This window comes from Orycteropus afer, unplaced genomic scaffold (assembly GCF_000298275.1).
Source record: "Orycteropus afer afer isolate SDZICR_OR568_19922 unplaced genomic scaffold, OryAfe1.0 scaffold00002, whole genome shotgun sequence".
Taxonomy (NCBI): domain Eukaryota; kingdom Metazoa; phylum Chordata; class Mammalia; order Tubulidentata; family Orycteropodidae; genus Orycteropus; species Orycteropus afer.
Window position 1 is genome coordinate 23,986,108 of NW_006921589.1, and position 15,622 is coordinate 24,001,729.

Sequence of the window (15,622 nt, forward strand, 5' to 3'; positions counted from 1 at the left end):
ATGGGGCAATCTACTTCCGTAGTGATACTGCCCTGGAAACCCAAGGAGGGGTCGCTATGGGTCAGGTCTGACTCAACGGCACATAACAACAACAACAACTTCTTTGTGCAGCAGGGGTGGTCAACAATCCTAGACTGCCGTTATGGTCTATACAGGGCATAAAGGGTTGAGAAATAAACTAGTGATTAACCAAGTGTAAATATCAAACAAAGAGGTAAAAGAGAAAGCACTGGAGAGAGAATGGACCTTGTGATGACAGCAACACCCACAGGCTTGGAAAACAGCCTACATTCCACTTTGACACAAATAACCTCAAAAGTGGAGTTAAAAATTTGCCTAAAGCGTCTTACTACTTTTTCTAAGGGTTATCCATACCCAAAATTTTTATTACAGTCTAAATGCTTTGAGGATGCAGAATAAAAATCACAAGTACAGTCTCTGAAAGTATATAGAGACTACGAGTGTAGTGTTCGAAGCGTAAATACAATCACATCGAATTAATCTTAGTAATTACATAATGACACCAGGGTGAGGGGGAATTACCTTACAACTGTCATTCTTTGGCACCTTAATAACTATTTATGTTATGAACTAGAGCTCCTTCCTAACTGGCAGGTAATTATCAAAAGCAGTAACCTACTTATCCAAAGACCTGTGAAGTATCACCAATACTTTACCTCCTCTCATTTCAAGGCTATTAGTATATACAGACCTCCTACACACCATCTTGTTGATAAAGCCAATCAGACGGCTAATCAGTTACTAAAATGTAGGGAATAAGCCTGATCTACCAGCCAATATCAAAACTTTAGCAGATGGAAAATCCAAGTATGAGTTTTTTGTGTGCTGAGTCTATCCAGACTAACATAACCCTACAGGACAGAGTGAAACTATCCCATAGCGTTTCCAAGGCTGCAATCTTTACAGAAGTAGACTGCCACATTTTTCTGCCATGGAGCAGTTGATGGGTCCCAACCTTTAGGTAAGCAGTCATGTGTTTAATCATTGCCACCAGTGCTCCATTACAAAATAAGACAGTGTAATATACCAAGCCACACCCCCTCTTATCAATACAGTAGTAGTTCTACAACACAGGATGCACTGAATCAATGCTCCAAAACATAATGTATGAACACACCATATAAATACGTTTAACTTGCTTCATAAAGAATGCTAGCATTTTTTAAATTTTTGCCTGTCTTAAGAATGATAGCCTCTAAATTGGACAGAAGATCTTCAAATTTCTAAAACTATCCATCACATTCCAAACTGTTTCTCTTCTTATCCTTTTGCCAGAAACATTCTAAGCAAAGGGGGAATACTAAATAGGATATCAAGTCTCCTTAAATGAGACTCTGAAATAATTATAAATAGAACGGGCCCAACAGCTTATATATACACACACTTCTTTTTTTTAAACTCCACGGTTGATATCGTTTCTGTAGCTCATAAACTTTCTTCTCCAGCCTACCAATGCACCTCTGACACACAGACTCAGAGCTCATCCAGCGAGGAGGAGGAACTGGACTAGCCATCTCCAAAATAAGTTCAGGCACAGGGGACCCAAGAGGGGCAAGGGAACTTCAAATGTTCCCAAGGAAACCACCCGAGAACAAGCTCTACCTGGATCTCTTCCCAGCAGCCAAACAAGGGACAGCCCGGGAATCAAGGGGATCGTTTTCTGCCCTCCCCTGGCTCGGTCGCACTCTGGCCTCCAGCCCCCGGGTGTCGAGCTCCAGTTCTCGCTTTCACTTGAGCTTCCTCTCCGCCCTGGCCCCTGAACCCCCAAGTCGGCCTCACCCCTCACTCTCAGCTCGCGTTGACCGCGCGCCGGACTCCCTCCCTTACCTGCGCCCTCCGCCCCGGCCCGGCCGGCCCCCTTCCTCCTCAGCGGCCGTCTCACTCAGCTCAGGCGCAGGAAGCCGGCCCCAGAGCCCTACGCTGGAGACATTGATGCCGCCAGCGGTTGCGGCAGGAAGCGAAGCTGCTTACATGGTTGATGCGGCTACAAGCTTCCCTCCAAGGTCCTGCCCACTGTTCCTCCTCCCCTCCAATCTGCAGCCCTTCCTGGGAGTAGGCTCCGCCCACCCCTCCCCGCCCTCAAGACGTTGCGATCAGATGCTCAGGCAGAAAGAGTACAGCTTAGATAGAGTCGTCCGTGACGACCCGCCCGAGCTTAGGTCGCCTCAGCCTTCCTTGAGGAAACCAGAACCGCTGTGCGCGGGAGCATAACGCACGCCTGGTCACCCGGATGGGTGGTGCCGGGACAGCGTTTACCGTATGTGTTCGAAAATGTAGGCACCATAATATGTTACTACGCTCAGTATTCAACTCGGGCTAAGAAAGAAGGTTCTGTTGTCATAGTTGGTTATTTCTGCCAATAATTAGCCATATGAATAAATACTAATCTCTCTAGACCTCAGACCTCTTCTCTGTAAAATGGGGTTATTAATGCACCTATTTCATGGATTTTTTTTGAGGATTAAATACAACAAAGCAGTTAGCACTATGCCTGACCCAGAGTAATTGCTAAGTGATGTTAGCTTTACAGCTAATCTTTTTATTCTAGTTTTGTGTTGCAAATGTTGTTGTTGTTGTTGTTGTTATGTGGTGTTGAGTCAGACCCGAATCATAGCGACCCCTTCTTGGGTTTCCAAGGCAGTATCACTACAGAAGTTGCAAATGTTAGTGGCTATGAAGTCACCAACCCCTGTCTTGCTCTGCATGGCTAGCATTGTCCATCATTTTTATCTTGCTCAGACCGCTGTGCAGTTGGCTGCAGACAAGCCAAAACCTGGTAACCGCAATTGTGGGCCTTGACAAAGGAAGATGAAAAGGGGATGAAACTTAAGGTGAGGTCCTATTTTAATTAAATTCTCCTGGCCTTTTTCCTCGAGGGCTTTGGCAAATCACTTTTTTCTTGAGTCTTCTGAGCGCTCTAAGACGTAGCACCAACAGTCTTCAGACTGGCGCCAGTACAAATCCTAGTCCCCGTCCCCAACCGTGCCCCTCAGTGATCATTGTAGGGATCCACAGTCAACGTCCTCTCTAGTTCCTGGCAACTGCCGTTCCAGACATATCTCCTAATAGAATAAGCAAGATAAATTCATTGTTATCTTTATTATTCTCAGCAGAGAATCACATCTTCTACCAATATGAAAAAGCAGAGGTTATTGGTTGTGACCCATGAAAACCTAGTCACACCGCTACAACACCTGCAACCACATCTGCGCTGGCCTGCCTCCTTCTTCCTCTCTTGGAAAAAGGGGCCTCTTCTTCCCCAGCTCAGTCCTTCCTAGCCACCCTCACACACACACACACACATACACACACACCCCAGACCACCCATTCCTATCTCCTCTGGGATCCTGTACCCTATCTTTAACCACTCTTTTTCCAAACCTTTTCTTCCTCAGATCATAAACATGCTCAAATCTCTGCCATCTTAAAAATGATGAACAAAAGAGTCCTCCCTTGCAATTACCCTACCTAATGTTAAAAATATTTTACAAACCTACAAAAAATTTCAAAATAGATCCAGAGATCAAAAGAATACATAGCCAAGTCAAGAAGATCCTAGTATTGGGAGCAGAGGTAAATACTATTACATACACAATCCTGCAATAACAGTAACAACAATAATCTATAGGTGAACACATAGAAAGACATGTAAGCTGAACAGGGGTGGCAAGATAAATGAGACTACACCCGTGAATATATATAGATTTGACAGAATATTTCTACATATGAGTTCTGGTGGCATAGTGTCGAAGGCATTTGACTGCTAACCAGAAGGCCAGCAGTTCAAATCAACCAGCCACTCCTCAGAAGGAAGATTGGGCAATCTACTTCCACAGCAAAGCTGCCTCAGAAACCCAAGGAGCGGTAACTACTTGACGGCAGCGACTTTGGGTTATTATTATTATTATTTTAATGTATTTACATGTGCTGCAAATATTTCTATGAAAGTAGTAAAGCATGCAAGGGGCAAAGTTATGTTAACTTCTGAGCCATAGCCAAATTCCTTGAGGGAATGAGTCACTGGGCCTGGGGCCTCAGCACCATAATCTCGGGGGACATAAGGATCAATCGGCAGAGCATACTGCGCAAAGAAAATGTTCTACATCCTACTGGGGGGGGAAGAAAGCTTGTAAGCAGCTATTTAAGGTACAAATATTCATCAGTCTCCATCTGAGCAAAGAACAGTGAAGAAAACCAAAGACCTAAGGAAACAATTAGTCCAACGGACTCATGGACCACATGAACCCCAGCCTCCATATCCCTGAAACCAGAAGAACTAGATGGTGTCTGAACTACCACTGCCAACTTCTCTAAAAGGGATTACAATAGACAGTCCTAGATTGAGCAGGAACAAAAGTCAAAATCATTTAAAAATACAAAAAGTTTACTAGTCTAATGAGACTGGTGGAACCTCCAAGACTAGGACCCTTCATCACCCTGTAAGCCTGGAACTAAACTCACCCTCGTGGTTCACCTTTCAGCTAAAAGACAGATAGCTCTATGTGGTAAACAATAACACGAGGGAGGTATGCATTCCCAGAAAAATCAACCATTCCAGATCAAAAGGGCAGGATTTGTCCAAAGACAAAGTTCAAAAGGCAGGAAAGGATGGGAAAGAAGTACAAATGAAAACAAACACAGGAAGTATATGAGTGGGGATTGCAATCAGTGTCATAAAAATATGTGTATGAATTGTTAAATGCAAAACAGATTTGCTTTGTACACTTTCACTCTTTTCTAGCCATAAATCTTTATAAACTCCGTGGTGGGATTTGCTGTGAGCAACTGAGTACCTCCTGACTGTTAAATTTATCCATCTGGGTATTTCTGTTGGGAGCAGCACAAAGTAATTTTCTGGAAAGTTCCTTGCTCTCAGGTGTACAGAACTCTGATGTTGAGATTGGTGAGTTTGACCACTCTGCCAGGCTCAAAAGGAGCCTTCCTAGAGGCAGAAGGACTCTCTCACTGCCTGCTGGGAGACACGAAAGGTACATGCTGCTGAGAGACAGGCAGAGCTGGGAGAGACTGTTGGCTGAGAGACAGCGGGCTGAGAGACTGAGCGTGTTCCTGAACTTGAATTGTAACCTGTTGCTTCCCTAACAAACCCCACAATCTGTGAGTTCTGTGTGGCCACTTGGCGAATTATCGAACCCAGCAGAGAGGTGGTGGGTGCTGCAGGAAGAACGGTTCATGAAAGGGCTGGAGGGAGGCAGCACATCTGGCCTCACAGGAGTAGGCCTTGGCTGCTGATGGTGATTCTGTCTTCCTCTTGTGGGGTAGGGGAGGTCAGAAGATGCAGGCTCCTTGCCCCTTTGGCAAGTAGAAAGGATGAATAGATGGAGCCCAGGGTATTTTTAGGGCAGTGGAACTATTCTGTATTTACTATAATGGTGAATACATGACATTATACATTAATGCAACAGAGCTCTGGTAGCTAGTGCCTAAGGCACTTGACTGCTAACCAGAAGGCTGGTGGTTCAAACCCACCAGCGACTCCTCGCAAGGAAGGTTGGGCAATCTACTTCCGTAGTGATACCTCCTCAGAAACCCAAGGTGGGGTCGTTATGTGTCTGGTCGGACTCCACGGCACATAACAGCAACAGAGATCATTTTTAAATTCTGGGGCGTGGAATTCTGGGCAACAACATACAATACAGCTTGTTGTTATCAAATATACAAACTTGTACAAATCACAATCTGAATACTCTTTTACTTTTGCATGTTTGGGGGAGTAAGGAACACACACACACAATTCCCTGGAGAACTTTAGGAAAAAAAAAAAAAGAAACTGTTTCTAGAGCACACATGTGGAGTCTCCATGTGGCAGAATCGAATCAAAGGCAACTGGATTTTTGTGTCTTTTATTTACATCTTTAGTTCAGTTTCACTGGTATCCAGATAATGATTTCCTTCATATCTTTATCTTTTACTGCAAATAACGATCGGTGTTTATTTATGTACTCAGTAGTAATTTAGATTCGGAGCCCTAGTACTGTAGTGTCTAGGGCATTTGACTGCTGACCAGAAGGCTGGCGGTTCAAACCCACCAGCCACTCCTCAGAAGGAAGATTGGGCAATCTACTTCCGTAGTGATACTGCCTGGGAAACCCAAGGAGGGGCCGCTATGAGTCGGGTCCTACTAGAGGGCACATAACAACAACAAGAACAACAGTAATTTAGATTATAGTAACAGAAGGACGTGCCTGCTTGTTCCGTCCCTTGCAATCTAACAGCACTGAGAAACCTCCAAAGCGACTCCACCCTCACCTGTGCACTATCCCTCTGGCATCTACACGTTCCAGTCTACTGCACAAAGGTAGGGGATTAGGCAGGGTGCCACAGTCCGGGGCGCTCTGCTCAGGATTTGCCTTTACCGGTGCTTTGGAAACGCTCTCTCTAAGGAAGTTTGGGCAATCTACTTCCGTAGTGATACCGCCTGGGAAACCCAAGGAGGTGCTGCTTTGAGACCAGGCCGACTCAACAATAGAAAAGCCAGAGTAGCCCCTTCACCGCGTGGGGGCAGCCTCAGCATACCCGAGCCCCGACGCTCTCTATTCCCCGGCCTGCAGGTGGCGTTCGCATCCTTCCGTAGCAAGGAGATCTAGAGCATCCCAGCTGCGCCGCCAAAGCTTGCTACTCCCAAGCAACGTCAGGGCCCGCCCACCCGTGGGGGATTGGTGGAGGCAAAAGGCCGCACGGCGGGGGCGTGGCTCCAGGAGGTGGGCTGACGGGGCAGGGCTTGGGAGGGGACAAAGGCCGGGAGAAGGAAAATCCCTGCCCCGCCTGCGGAGCCCAGGGTTTCTGCAGAGCCAGTGTCAGAAGCCGAGACAGCTGAGGTTGCCAGTGTGCGTGGCAGTGTGCGCGTGAGTTTGAGCGTGTGAGTGACTGCAGCGCCCCCGGCTACTCGCGGGTGCATTTTCCCCTGCAGGTAAGAGCAGGCTCGGAGGGGCTGCCTCGGCCCCTGGCTGTTGGGCGAGGCTCTGATTGATTCCGCGGGAGTGGGAAAAATGAGGAAAGCTTAGATCTTGAGCGTGGAGGAAGGGACTTAGCGTCGAGGCCTGTATGCAGGGAAGGGAAGAAATTCAGGCATTGGGCGTAGGAGAGGGAAACGGGGCGGAAGAGAGTGCCAAATGCTTGGGCTTGGGAAGGAGAAATCAGGCGACGGGGAAGTTGCATGCAGAGAAATGCGAGACTAGTTCTGCATGCAAGGAGGAAAATCTAGTGGTGGGAGATTGAAAGGACCCATAGAGACTCACTCTCCGGTGTGAGAGGAAGAAAGCATATGTGGGGGGTGGGTAGCTGCATGCAAAGAAGTGTGGAAGCCTAGGACTTGGGCGTGGACCTCAAACGCAGACCACCCGGCTGAACTCGGCTGCCTGTGGGGCGTGAAGGGGGCGGAGCTCCCAGATACTTGTCAGAAGGGTCTTGGCTGGGCCACCCAGTCGCGGTCGGTGGCGGAGTGACGTGTGGGAGGACACACCCGCCACCGCCAGCATCTTGAGTTATGTATGGGAGAGGCCCCCCAGCCCGCCCCTTGCTCCAGAAGTTTAAAGGTCCCCGAGGCGGAGAGTGAGGGGCCAGGCATGGAAACCTGAAAGGAGGAAGCAAGCCAGCTTCCATTACAGCCCTCTTGCACAACATCCCTCTAGCACGTCTGCAGGCCAAGAGCCTACTAGTCACTGCGTCGCCCAAGGACGTCCAAACCCAGAGACCCACTAACGGAAGATGACCCGGGGACACGCCCACAGACGCACCCTCCACTGTATGCACAGACTTATTCGTGCTCCTTTGACCTTTTTTTGAACGGTGCTTGCAGACCTACAGCTGCCCTTTGCCCCTCGGATACGCTTGGCACTGTACTTAAAACCAGATAAACCGGGCTGTGTGGCCAGTATTTAAAACTACTAACCAAACCTTGTGAAAGTGGTGGGTTTTTTTAATGGGACTTTCTATTCCTAGTCTTTGTTTTAGGAATTAAACTGCTTTCTGCTGAGTCTTACAAGATCGAAAGGCATTGGGGTGATTACAAGTTGATTCGTTGTAGAGGTGAGAATGCAAGTTACCATAGGAGGCGTTTTACTGGTCCTGGCAGGTGTTTTACTGGTCCTGTCGCGGGGGCTGGTTACTGCAAGGAGTGAGTCAGGAATTTTGCTACTGCTTCCGTGTTGCTCTTGGTGTTTTTTCTGCAAGAGACTAATGCCTAGAAATTATTGTAGTTCATGAACTCACCTTTTTAAAAGAAAAAAAAATCTGGCTAAAAACTGGGAGATGATGAAAGTAAAATTAAGTAGGGTGAGTAACTCTAAATTCTTAAACTGCTTTGTATTATTCCAGGTTTATTTTCTGAAATTACACAAGTGTGTCAGGAGATTGGAATTCAGCTGCTTTCAGACTAAATGAACTGGTGCCTGTTGGGCTTGGAAAAGTCCTTCCTTCTGAAGTCAGGGTTGGGGTGGAGAATGGAAATCTGAGGAGGGACAAAGGGGAAAAGTGAATCCAGTGAGGCCTAAAGCCCATCCCGTGGCACTGACGGACGAAATAGTATAATGCTATCCATTATCCTAAGCCAGAGTCTACAATAAAGCTTCACCTTTTTAGCTAAAAAGGTGGCAAAGATTTAATGGAAAAATCATGTGAAGTGTTTCAGTTGTACATTACGAGATTCAGAAAAAGCCCTACAGAAAATGTTTGCTTTACCTGAGAAGGAAATAAAAAGTCCCAGCATTCTTGTCTTGAGGAAAAATAGACAAGTCATAAAGGACAATGGCCATGTAAATGTAGTATCGAGGCCAAAGTTAAGTTTGCTTACTTTGTTTTGTTTTGTTTAAAATACAAGGAAGATGTGAAAGTGGAATCAAGCAAAACAATCATATGCTTTAAGAAACAAGAAACTCTATAAGAAACAAATGACATTACAAGTGAGAATTAACCTTTAGAGTACTCTCTCTGTGTGTGGAAAACTGGGATCGGTACTGTGTCCCCCCAGACGTACAGTTAAGCACTTGTTTGCTACCTAAAAGATTGGCAGTGCAGATCCAGCCAGAGGCACCTTGGAACAGAGGCCTGGTGATCTTCTTCCCCCGAAAGGCAGCCGCTGCAAACCTGTGGAACACATCTGGGGTTGCTGCGTTGTTGTGTTTTGTCTTTTAATACACGAGCATCTCCAGGAGTCTAAGAAGTCTAGCTTTCCAGTAGCGGCTGGGCCTTTGTTATCCCCATTTCCTTCCCCTCCCATTTGTCTATATGTCCTTCATGCAGTTGTCTGCCTCCGACTTCCCTACATGACTTCCTTCATTTCTTTTATTCAAGTTGAGTTCCAGATGGTTCGCCAGTAGTAGTCTAAGGAACCTCCTAAACACTAGTAGGTAGGATTCTAGTTCTGCAAATTTGGGAAATGAAAGTGGGCCTCGGGGGTGGGACTACATTTTGCCTTGTTTTAGGGAACCAAGGCTCACTGTCCACTAAGCATTACCTTTTTTATTTAAAGACCAAACTACTTTAGCCCAATTTTTCAAGAAAAACTATTTACAAGCCTCTTAACCTAATAATTTTTTTTTACAGGCCTCTTAACCAATTATTTTTTTAAAGTCAGTTTTCCTGACTTTTCCATTCCTCAGCTATAACATAGGGCGATAAAAGCACTTTGTATTTGAGTTGCTGGGTGGCGGGGAGTTTCTTTCAGAGCATCATGGGAAGGAACAGATGCCTTAGCAGGCTCAGGCCTCCTCTGCCTCTCCGGATGTCTTTCTCTGAGCCTCCCGGTTTCATTCTTCCAAATGTTCCACGCATGTCCTTTCCAGGAATCAGATTATTTGATTTGTATTCACAGCCATTTCTCAAGGTGGCTTCTCTTCTTGGAACAATTCTGATTCCTTCTGTCCTCCACCAGCAGCCTACCCTTGCCCGTGAACAGCTAAAGCGACAGTTGAGGAGTTGGGGTTCTGAGGAATGGGAGAGGGACCTGCTTGGGTCTTGGGCAGTGGTTCTTCTAGATACAGGGCTCTGTAATGGAGAAATCACTTTTGTATTTAATTTCACAAGCCTAATGTCTATTGTTGTCTCTAAGAAAACAGCTCCCCCAGGAATTACTCTTTCATTTTTAGGCTTAAAGTGTTCTTGAGCAAGAGTAACAAGAACCGGTAGAATCTCCTCCAGGGTAGTTATTTTAATGAAAAAATCAAACCAAACCAAACTCACTGCCAAGTCGACTCACAGCGACCCCTTTGGATTTCCAAGGCAGTAAACCTTTATGAAAGTAGTTTGCCCAGTCTTCCTTCCACAGAGCAGCTGATGGGTTTGAACCACCAACCACCTGGTTAGCAGTCAGATGCCTTAGGCACTATACCACCAGAGCTCCTATTTTAATGAAAAGAGTTTCAAATAAAGCCAAGATCCTAGCCCTCACCATTCTGGTCATCTTGAGGGTCCAGTAAAATGAGAAGGTAAACACAATGCTGTGGAAATAATCTCAATAGAAGTTAATGATAGAATAATACAAATTAATAAAGAGCATGTTACAAGATCAGACTCCTCCACGCTTCAAGGGGGTAGCCTTGGCAAGATCATTCTTTTACCCATGTAAGTATAAAGGGAAAAGAGTTTCCATTTTGCAGCATTGCTATGAGGGCTGACCTGGAAACCACCCGTGAAGTTGTAACATAGTACCTTGCACAGAGAAGGTGCCCAATTCTCCTGGTAAATGTGTTTTTATTAGTCTTTTGTGCAATCATGATCTTAGGAACTGTTTTTTCAGTAGTTATCAAATTATGTTTTGTTTCCACTTTATAATGAAATCATGAATGAGAACACACGCATTTAACCTTTATTTCATTTTAAAGGTCTACTGAAGAAGACAAGATGTCCCAAAAAATCCAAGGTGGTTCTGTAGTGGAGATGCAAGGAGATGAGATGACTCGAATCATTTGGGAACTAATTAAAGAAAAACTCATTTTCCCCTACGTGGAGTTGGACCTACATAGGTAAGTGAATGACTCTTCCTGGTGGCAAACTCAGAAGGCATCACTTAAGGGATTTCAGGATACGGTTAGCTTATCTACAAGATACAGCTGCAGCTTGCTGATAAAGCTTTTTTTTTTTTTTTGCCTAAATTTTTGCAGTTGAATCGTCTATTTTTATTTAACAAACTGTTAGAAAAATGAACTTACCATTATTCAGAAGTCAAGCATTGGGAGGGAATCAAAGTGATTTTCAGGTTTTTCCAAGCCTCTGATTCTCATGAAGATTTTATTTGTAATAAAATAAGTAGAAGGCTGGCGGTTCAAACCCACCAGCCACTCCTTGGAAGGAAGGTTGGGCAATCCTACTTCCGTAGTGATACTGCCTCGGAAACCCAAGGAGGGGTCGCTATGAGTTGGGGCCGACTCAACAGCACATAACAACAACAACAAAATAAGTGGCCACCCGTAGCTAAGAGAGATGCACAATGTGCAGTGTGTTGAGGATGCAAGAAATAGTAAATTAACTGTAGTTGACACAATTTTGTCTTTGAAGCTCCATTTTCTGTCAGTCTCCTTAACTAGTCAATGGACCTTTTTTTCTTTTGCATTCCTTGCCTTTTTCCTTTTTCATACAATTGTAGAATATAATGAACCCACCAAGTTAATAAATCCAACCTAAAACCTTCACAACTTTGCTTCAAACCATTTCTGTCCTAAAAGTTTAGGCCTTTTGTCCTGTGTTTAAAAAGTTCAGAGACAGATGTGAAAGTTGATACATAGTTCTCTCATTTTTTTTGCCCTGTGTTTTTCATAAACTTGCTCATGTTCTTTGTACCTTTGCACTAGGTAGATGCAGATTTTCTACAAGGGTGAAGTAGCTGAAGACTGACCTGGTAAAATGTTGAGTAATGCATTTATCAGACAAACTATTGGCAACGGTGCATTTGCCTCAACCCAGAATTACTCATCAGAATGTGTTCTGAGGACCCGTTATTTGCATGGGTATAGACATTAATTGGAATGGAGTTACTAGACCCCCTTCTCAATTGTTCTCAAACTGCTAATGTCTATATTGTAACCATGAGATGGAGCAACTGCTTGCAGAGGTGGACCATACACCTAGAAAATGAAGCATGAGAAGATCTGAAACGAATTAAGAAGCATTTAAAATTCTGTCCTATTTCAGAAATTTAAACAGCCGATGGAGAGAACTTGGATGTATAGGCTGCAGAGTTGTTGCATTGAGCTTCTTTAGCCTTGAGGCATAAGGAGTATTAAAGGGTAGTTGGTACCTACAGAAGGAAAAAGCTATTACATGCCCAGTGAAGAATGTTTAAGGGGCCAAACAAGTTTTAAGTTGTTCCACAATTGCTCTTATCATGATATGATCAGTTCTGTCTGAGAGGAGTGGAACTATTAGTTTTGTTGTGTGCGCTAGATAGTAGTCCAAGCCATATATATATTCTTTTCTCCTAGAAAGAATAAGAGCTCTGGTAGCATAGTGCCTAAGGCACTTGACTGCTCACCAGAAGGCTGGCGGTTCAAACCCACCAGCCACTCCTCGGAAGGCAGGTTGGGCAATCCTACTTCCGTAGTGATACTGCCTCGGAAACCTAAGGAAGGGTCGCTATGAGTTGGGGCCGACTCGACGGCAAACAACAACAACAACAACATTATTGTTACATGAATTACCTAATGTTAAAGCAATTTTATTTGCTGATATGTCAAGATTTCAATCTGTATGTTGGTATCATGAGTTGGCGTATCTAAGGAAAGGACTGTACAGGAATTACAAAGAAATCTAGAGACTTAATGATTCTGTGAGGTTTTGTTTGACATTTTTATTGTAGTGGAGATAAAAGTTTACAGAGCAAATTCTGTTCAACAATTTATACACGTTCTGTCTCATGATATTGGTTGCCATCCCCTCATATAACAGCAGTCTTCCCACTTCCTCCCTGTTGTTGCTGTTATGTGCCCTCTAGTAGGCCCAACTCATTGCTACCCCTCCTTGGGTTTCCGAGGTGGTATCATTACGGAAATAGATTGCCCAACCTTCCTTCCAAGGAGTGGCTGGTGAGTTTGAACCACAGCCTTCTGGTTAGCAGTCAAGTGCCTTAGGCACTATGCTACCAGAGCGCCTAAGGTTCTGCATTTCCATTTTCCTTCTTTCCTGCCCCTTGCTGCCATTTGTTTTTGAGCAAAGGCTGATTTTTCAGTCTCATAGTGTTGATTGTACTGAGGAGTACATTCCTCCCTAGTATATGTCACTTTATAGTCTGTTTGGCTGAAAGTTGATTCCCGGGAGTGAGTTCCGTTCCAGGCTTGAAGGGTGTCTAAGGGCCACAGTCTAGGGGTTCTACCAGTCTCTGTTATAGTTCAGCAAGTTTTAAAGCAAAATAAATTGTTACATTATTATTTTGTTTTCCTGCTTCTGACAAACTATTACATACTTTCAGTGATGCTTTAGGATAATTTTCTATGTTCTGAACAGCCACCATTGTGCAGCTCAGCCTGACTTGTAGACAGAGTGTCGGTGGGTGTTAAACTAGAATTCCAGTATATACGAAAGCAGTGGTGGATTCCATTACTGATCCAAGAAGCTGCAGACTTGTTTTCAAAACAGAGAAACATGCTCAGGAATTAGGGAAAAGTTCATCCTATGACTAGCCAGCATAAATGAAGGAGTCAGCATTGTTGCCACTGACTGTCAGATCTGCAATCCTGCCATGTTAATGCCAAATTTAAAAAAAAAAAAATCCTTTAAGACAACCCCACCTTTTTTCCTACTGAGTGAAAAATAAGGTGGTGCTTAAGCTTATTTCTGTGTGAATTACAGGGAGGGGAGCCAAACAAAAGGGTTGCAGGTATGTTGTTATTGTCTCAGTATTATAAAAAGTAGGCAAAGCGGCACAGTACAATGGTTTGCATTCAGATTCCTCCAAGACAGTGTCCCATTACAACACAGGGAGCTGTAGCCAGGCATTCCAGCATCTCAGAGTGCTCTTTCAGTTGGCATCTGTTCTGGTTACCTAGTGCCGCTCTGACAGGAATATATACCACAAATGAGATGGCCTTAACAAACAGGAATTTATTCTCTTACGATTTGGAGGCTTTAAGTCTGAGTTCAAAGTGCCACTTTCTAGGGACTGGATGAAAGCCCCTCAACCTTGGGCTTCAGCTTTGCCTCCTCCTCCCGGCCCACTGGAGCTAGAGGCTTTTCTTCACTCAAACAGCTGCTGGCTGCTGAGACTGACAAGCCCAAGGTTGCCAAGTAAAAAGGCACAGTCCCGATGTTACCAAACCACACAGCAGGCTATTAATTCAAGTCCATTAAAATTCCCAAGGTCAGCAAAGCATGGCAGGCTGCTGAACAACGACACAGCTACATGCAGGGTTCAAGCGTGCCATAAACTAGAGACCATTCCCCAAGACTTCTCCTTAGATAAAGGAAGCAGACCACATCCCTAAAGCAGCTACTCAGCTGCTCACAGTAGATTCCACCATGAAGTTGATTACCAGTCTCATCATGGGGAATACTACATCCAGCTGCCCAGCTACTCAACCAGGCCCAGCCAAGTTGACACACAAAAGTAACTACCACAGTAGCTATCTTTTTTGTTTAGGGCTCTCATGCTAAATTTGAGGCCGTTGGTGGTTTGATGGTAGAATTCTCACCTTCCATCCTGGAGGCCTAGGTTGGATTTCCTAGGTTCAGTTCTAGCCAATGCACCTCACACCAGTCACCACCCCTCTGTCAGTGGAAACTTGTGCATTGCTATGATACTGAACAGGTTCCAGATTAATATGGACTAGGAAGAAAGTCCCAGTAATCTGCTTTTGAAAATCAGCCAGTGAAAGCCCTATGTACGTCATAATGATCCAATCTCCAACCAATCATGGAGCTGGCATAGCACGGGATGTGTTTCATTCCTTCATTCTTTCATTGGGTTGCAATGGGTTGGGGGCCAACTTGACAGCAGGCATACTAAAGCTTAGCAAATTTAGGTGCGTTTGGAGCCTTCAGTTTCTGCAGCTCAAACTCTATATACTACCACTATGATTATTGATAATACTATCAATAACTGATTAGTCTGTCTGAAGAGTTCTAATTTTTCCCTCCCAAGCTATGATTTAGGCATAGAGAATCGTGATGCCACCAACGACCAGGTCACCAAGGATGCTGCAGAAGCTATAAAGAAATACAACGTTGGTGTCAAGTGTGCTACTATCACCCCTGATGAGAAGAGGGTTGAGGAGTTCAAGTTGAAACAAATGTGGAAATCACCAAATGGCACCATCCGAAATATTCTGGGTGGCACTGTCTTCAGGGAAGCTATCATCTGCAAAAATATCCCGCGGCTTGTGAGTGGATGGGTAAAACCTATCATCATAGGTCGCCATGCTTATGGGGATCAAGTAAGTCATTTTGGCATAATCTAATTTTTCATATTCTTCTTTCATGGCCTTTGGATGCCTAGTGGTTGCAAATATTTTGTGCTTTATTCTTATTTTTGATGCCTACTCCCATTAAGCATAGTAGCTAAGGCACTTGACTGCTAACCAGAAGGCTGGCGGTTCAAACTCACCAGCCACTCCTCGGAAGGAAGATGGGGCAATCTACTTCTGTAGTGATACTGCCT

The 15,622-nt window shown here is 44.7% G+C and overlaps 1 protein-coding gene across 1 annotated transcript in view; it reads left to right on the plus strand.

Annotated features, from left to right (window-relative positions):
• Positions 1-10,878: 10,878 nt before the first annotated feature.
• Positions 10,879-15,622, plus strand: part of IDH1 (isocitrate dehydrogenase (NADP(+)) 1) — a 37,649-nt gene continuing 32,905 nt past the window's right edge. Inside the window, exons 1-2 of the mRNA XM_007934661.2 lie at positions 10,879-11,000; positions 15,107-15,398. Coding sequence (XP_007932852.1) covers positions 10,879-11,000; positions 15,107-15,398 — 414 coding nt within the window. The remainder of the gene's footprint in view (positions 11,001-15,106; positions 15,399-15,622) is intronic.